At 36.9% G+C, this 7,053-nt stretch overlaps 1 protein-coding gene across 2 annotated transcripts in view; it reads right to left on the reverse strand.

The window, feature by feature from the left end:
• RPH3A (rabphilin 3A) overlaps positions 1-7,053 on the reverse strand; it is a 1,850,086-nt gene that overhangs the window by 780,824 nt on the left and 1,062,209 nt on the right. For both annotated transcript variants that reach the window (XM_044068420.1, XM_044068419.1), the window contains one exon: positions 597-726. In XM_044068420.1, the coding sequence (XP_043924355.1) occupies positions 597-726 (130 nt within the window). The remainder of the gene's footprint in view (positions 1-596; positions 727-7,053) is intronic.

A 7,053-nucleotide genomic window follows, 5' to 3' on the forward strand; every position in this document is an offset into this window, starting at 1 on the left:
GAATCCCCAAATGATGTGGATATTCTACAAAAGGGCATTACAGAAACAAATGCTTGGTGCCAGAGCCATGGGCTCAAGCTCAATGCCAAGAAATGTATAGTTATCCCCTTTAGGAAAAAACATGTACCCGTGAATTACCACATAGGGGTCCAGGGAAGTAAATAGTGTGGGAAGAAATAGCCAGGGAATTGTTTTGGCTAGGCTTGTATAGGCCCTAGGGCCGATAGCCAAGTACCAACCTATGAACCTATGTACTACAGCAGATGGAATTTTGTCACATGGCTAACAATAACTGAAATACTGTAAACAGTATTTGAGCTGCCAGAATATAGTTTTCTGTTTTCACCGTGAGTGGCAGAACATATAACCAAAAAAAAATAAGGTAGGACTTAAAAACTGCATTATTGGTGATCTTGTTATTTGTTCTTAGTATTTGATGCTAAAATAACAATTATTTTTTAATCTGGAGGTAACTGCTTTTTGAAATACTTATATTTTCAGCACTTAAATATCAAAAGTCATGATTGCGGTTGATAATGACTGTTATACCTATGTTTTAGTATAAAATCATATAAATGGATAAAAGCTAAGCTAACCTTTTTGCAGTCTTCACAAACAACAGCAGAGGAGCCCATCAAGCCAAGTTGTTCTCCACACAAGACACATCGTGTTAATCCATCACCCTGTGCAGTCTTTCTCATATCTTCCAAACGATCAACAAGTCGGCTAAAAAAAATATTATACAAGTCAGAAAAATAGACCAAAAAAATCACCAACTAACATCTCCATATAATTCAAATCACTTCAATATAATGATATATATTTTTTTCAATTTTGCTCTGCTCATTTTCAGAACCTGTTATGAAATGTTTTATTACTTATGACAATAGAAGTAGCATGTTATGTTCAAGTGACCAACACTTGTAAACATATGTGGACTAGAAGTCATATATCAGCATGAAAGGCAGTCTTCTAGAACTTATCTTTAAGGAAGAATCAGCTTCCTTTGCTTATCACTAATTTGTGAGGCACCCACCAGCACAGAACCACTGATAGTATCTTGACTTACTAACATAGTACCCTAGACTTAGGCCAAAAGTAGCCAGTGTCATGCAGACTTTTGCTATGCCTTCAAACCACTGGTACATACAGATGAATTATTTTATGAATAATCTACAAGCATACATTACTGACTGCTAATTATGTGGCAGTATCCAAACTTCTGTTGTAGGGGGCTTCCAATTACTGAGACACAATTTTAGAAGAATCCACCAAAGTGCAATATGTTTATATCTCTTCTTAAATGTATACATATCTGACACATCAGAGAGAATAAAAAACACAGCTACCTATTCCCATTAAGCTGTGAGTGGTAAAAAACAAACAAAAAAATTCTACAATCGGGTCTGTCTTGCAGAATAACTGTCAGGCTGCATTTGCTGTTGAATATTAACAAATACATTGTGCTCAGCCAAGGTTGGACAACATCCCTGCTCTCCTTAATCTTTTAAAAGATGTTTTATCTCTAGAGAGCTAAAACGGGAAATGTAATTTGTGACGACAGTGGTGATCACCTCAAGAGGGACATCAGTATTCCAAAATCCAGAGTAGGGGTTATTGTATCATTCAGATTACTATGTCAAGTTTGATGGTTCTATCACAGCAAACAACACAAAACTCTTCTAAAGAGTTTGAATCAGAATCATCAATATAGTCCTTTGATTGAAGAAAACTACCGATGAAATACTGGACTTCCAAGATGGCTGCACACTGAGTAATAACTTAACTTCAGTTCTCCCACTGTGAAAACAGAAACTCAGAAAAGTGAGCCAGTTAATTTGTCCTTTTGGGTAAATTTCAGTAGCTGGTTTTCAAGTACCCCACCATAATGCAAGCAAAAAAGAAATTCAGAGAACATGAAAGAAAATCAGTCACAAAAGGTGAGGAGAAAACACTAGCTGGAAGGAATCATGCAACAGTTCAAGCTCCCAGTAATCTAGAGGAAAATTAAGTAAATGTGCTCAGAGCTGACTGATATAAACAAAATAATGAAGAACTACATCAACTAAAATAAAAGGCTGGAAAAATAGAAGAAACTTTAAACAGACATTCAGATGAGGTGAGCTAATAAAACTGCAAAAATCAGAGGTCAAAATGAAGAAAAAGGTGAGTATGAGACTGCTCAAAAAGAGATGTTTCAAAAATGGTAGAATTAGAGGACAGAGCACATAGGGAAAACTTGAGATTTTCTGCTGTACCAGAGAAACTGGAAGGAACAGACTGTATTAACTTTATGAAAGCACAAATAAGCAACTGGACTGGTATTCCACAGCAGGAATTGTTAGTTGAAAGGGCACGGTGTGTGTATGCTCCAAGCCTGGCCATGAGAAAGCAGCCCCGACCTTTAGTAGTAAAAATGCAATCCTACCAGAATAAAGAGTTGATTCAGACACAACTGTGGCAGAAGAAGAAAAGTATTAAAAGTGGGAGACAGTAGAGTGTTTGTGGAAAATGATTACTCATTTACACCAGGCATAAAAGGAATAAATTTATTCCAGTCATCAGGAGTGTGTTGGAAATGAGACAGTGACTGGATTTGGGAGATGGAGATCAACAGGAAGCAAACCAGCAACCCAGAAATTGATGAATAAACTAATTACATAAGTGAAGTATGACAGAACAAGAAAACCTGAAAATATTGGACTTTTTTGACTTTCTTAAACTTGTAGAGCACTCCAAAGCATATTCCCGACTTTATGTCATTAATGTTTGGAAGAACATTTAGGAGAAGGGAAGAGGAAGGAAAGAATTAACTTTAAATAAAACAAAATTTTGTACTTAAATAATATGTGACATATACTGCATGCCATAAAATAAAGCTTTTTTCAGTTACGTTTGTGTGTAATAGGGATACTAAAGCAAATAGGTGCCCATATTTTCCCCTTCTTCTTTCTTTATTTTTGTTCATTTTTAAGAACTACAGGCACTGCAATGTAAAAAAAAGAAGAAAGCTTGGATAAAAAAGCATGATATAAGAAAAATTATATATTTTTCATACTTTTGCAAAGAGGCATGACTGTATTAAGGCCCCTGTCTTGATTTGATAAATTGCAAAAGGGAGCAAATAAATAAAAGAACACTGAATATAATGAAAAGTTTCCATTTAGCATGTATGTGTTCACTGTGCAACATGTATAGTGGAAGGCAACATTGTTTCTGGACTCATGTTTCTATGGAGACAACCTGAAAATGGGGCAATAAAAACAGAACACTTCTTTCTTACAATGGCTTGGTAACAATGTTTTCTGATGTGTCTTAGTATGGACAACCTTCATTACAAGTTAATTCAAGCCTGTGGGTGAGGCTGTCAATCTGGGACATCTGTTCCTGTTTAGAGAGTTAAACTTCATTATATGAAGAAGTACATATTTTTGTGTGCTAATATCAAGTTATGAGGTTTGGGGTGTTTTGGGAATTTTTTTGTTGTTTGAGGGTTTTCATTAATAAGATTTGACATGGGTACAAATGGATATGACAAGAAACAACTGTATGAAAGATTACCTTGCCAAACATTAATGTATGGATATAACACAAAAGCTGAACCTAGACATTAAAAGAGCTGTTATTCATAACATGTGGGAATAATAACTTCTTATCACTGCTCATATTATCTTTAAATGTGAATGGTATCACATATTTGTACAAAAAATAAACAGTAGTGGACTATATTGAAAATGCAGAGTGCAAATACCTATGCTACAGGAGACACATTTAGAAAGTACTGAGCATGGGAATTCAATAAAGATAGGATTTTGGGATTTATTCAGCAGAATATCTGGGACAATGAAAAAGGGGAGTACTTATATTAATTGTGAGAAGAGCTCCAATAGTGATGAGGAGGGGAAAAAAAGGTAATAATGGTAGATTTGTAGTACTAATAGGCTATTAACAAGGGAGGAGGATTACTTATATATATATATATATATATATATATGTGTGTGTGTGTGTGTGTGTGTATATATATATATATATATATATGTGTGTGTGTGTGTGTGTGTGTGTGTATATATATATATATATATATATATATATATATATATATATATATATATATATATATAAAATATGTGAAGTATGACGGAACAAGAAACCTGGAAATATTGGACTTTTTTTGACTTTGGTAAACATATAGGGCACTTCCACCTAAAACTGCTACAATGAAGCTTAAGAAAATTCTTGAAGAAATAATCAGCTTTCAGCAGGGAATATTACTTATAGGTGGGGAGTGGAATTTGATTTGCAGCAGTGAGGATGTATCTGAGAGGGAGGCCTAGAGGGAAAATATAACAGAAGAGGGTAGATTTTTGAAGACATTTATGAAATTATTTGGTAAGGAAAATGTGAATTCAGTACTAGGAGTTTGGAGAGAATTTGCATATTATTTCCCAAGGTACAAAAACTAGACTAGGCTAGACAGAAATTCTATTATACAGGAGCATGTGTATTTTACTGAAGGTCTTGATACCCATCCAATAACTATTTCAGATCATGCACCAATAATAATTAAAATAGAAAATGGAGGGAAAAGAAACAAAAGTGAGACACTGGCACTTCCTCATCTATCTGTTAAAAAAGAGGAATTTAAGGATTAGATGGTGGAAGATATTCGGGAGTTATTAGAGAAGATAGAAATTTCTCCTGAAAATCTAGCTAGGGAGTAGGATAGGAAGGAAATAGAAAGAAAAGATAAAGTTAAGAAGAACAAAGAATTATTTTGAATGAATGACAAAGGTTAAAGAATTGCAGAATAGGGGGAATCTCACAGAACAAGAAGAGGTACAATTGCAGAGTGCTAAAGAGAAAATAAGGGGCTACTTTGACAATATGCATGACTTTAGAAAGATTGTTGTTAAGCAACTGTTTTTAATAACAAGTCCATGGCACAGAATCTTTTATCACAACATGGCAGGCAATGTAAAGTAGAAGGGGTTGTTGCCAAGCTTGGGGAGCCTATAACAAGGAAAATAATCAGAGATCCTGTAGAGGTAATATAAATATTTCATAAATTTTATGAAAATTTGTATAAGCAGAGAAATGTGGAAACCAAGAAAATGTAAATGGAAGTGTTTATGGAAGAATTAAATATTCCAAGGTTAGAGTTAGATGAGCCTCAATTACTAACAGTTAGGAAAGGAGGAGATGAGATAAAAATTGTGAGGTAAAATAGATGGTATTCCTGTGAAAGTTTGGAAGCTAGCAGGAAGAAATTGATAAAGATCTGTAAGGTTTTGTTTAACAGTACTTTAAATGGAGGAGAAATACCAACATCCTGGAAGAAAGCAGTGGTGGTTGTAATACCTAAAGATTGTGGGGACCCTTCGGATTCAGCTTCATATAGGCCCATTGTGATTTTAAACCATGATTGTAGGATGTTTATATTTAAAATATGTTTGAGAATGGCAAGAATGATGCCAGGTTTGATGGATGTGGATCTGTGAGGCTTTGTGAAGGGGAGGCAAACATTTGATGGCATTGGTGGAACTGTAGTGATACAGAGGGAGGTGGAATGTGAGAAGGTGGCACTGTTGTTTGTGGGTCATGATGGGGAGGAAGCTTTCAGAGTGGGCTGGTGTTTTATGAGTGGGGTGATGGAAGGATTTGGATTCCCTGATAGAACTGTGGGGTTGATTGGGAAGATGTGTGAGGGACTGGAGATGAAGACTGAATTGGGGGCAGTCCTCTCTGATAAGTTCTGTTTAAGCAGGGTAGCTAGGCAGAGTTGTCCTCTTTCCCCTTTGTTGTTTGCATTATATTTAGAAACATTGGAGAGGAAAATAGGAGACTCAGAGATTCAGGGAGGTTGGTTTCTAGTCAAGAGGGGTTGGCTTTATATGCAGATGATATTATTTTACACCTGATAAAGCCAGAGTGGGGTATTTTGGTGTTCTGGAGCATTCTGAGACAGTTTGAAGTCTTTTTGGAATACAGAATTTATGAAGATAAAATGGGAGCAATGGCTGTAGTAGAATATGTACCCATACATGAATTGGTTCAGTGATGCCCATATCTGCGGAGACATGATGAAGTGGAGTACTTGGGAGTATGGATTAAAAGGGATTCTGTTGTGGCAGCTGGGGATGTATGGGAAGAGACCAGACAAAAGATAATACAGGAACTGAGAAATTGGAGGGTCTGTTTTATGAATGCGGATATCAGGATACAGGAAGTGAAATGTTGTTAGTCTCTTGGTTTTATACACAGGCCAGGCATGTTTTTGTTGACCAGAGCATAAGTTCTGCATAACAACTAATATGGAGTTCAGAAATATTGTCTGGGATGAGAGGAGGGTAGGAGATGGGTGGTGATGGGTTGGTCTTTCCAGTATAGTGGGGTGGTTTGGGATTACCAGATTTGAGGGGGGTATTTCAGAGAAATACAGTTAAGACTACTATATATAGCACACGCAGAAAGCTTGCTGCACCAGTTATTCAAGGTGGAAGGGGATGGTGGTGATATGGGGGAGCTCAATAGACAGAGATGGACTGGGATTTTAGATGTAGATCCTTAGGGTTAATTACACTAGCCATGCAGAATGTTGTATTTGTAGGATAGCTGAAGGTATTCTAAGAGCTAGGCTAACATGGGGATGGAGTAGAGAGGTTCAGCTGATAGGAGTGACTGCAATAGGGGGTGCAGGAAGTAGGTGGGATGAGGCTGGAGTTTACTGTAGAGGACTGGGGGGGTGCCAAGGTGTTGGGAGCAAGTGATTAGAGAGGGAGGGGTAGTGGAATGGGAAGATGCCAAGAATTCATTTGAGCTGCAGGCTTGAGATTGCCTTACCTATTAAGGACTGATGCCAGAGTATAGGCCGGGAGAGAGGAATAAGGGATCCTGGACAAGGGACCAGCACTGTTAGGGATTTTAGTGGAGTCTAGTGCAGAGGCTGCTGCTGAAAGGGGGTTGATTGGTAGGGCATATAAAATATTGCATGATAACTATGGAAATCATTCAGAGGAGGTTGGAAAGATTGGAAGGAGAGATTGGATAGGCAGT

This window comes from Protopterus annectens, chromosome 4.part0, assembly GCF_019279795.1.
Source record: "Protopterus annectens isolate FY-2018-M chromosome 4.part0, PAN1.0, whole genome shotgun sequence".
NCBI classification, from domain to species: Eukaryota; Metazoa; Chordata; order Ceratodontiformes; family Protopteridae; genus Protopterus; species Protopterus annectens.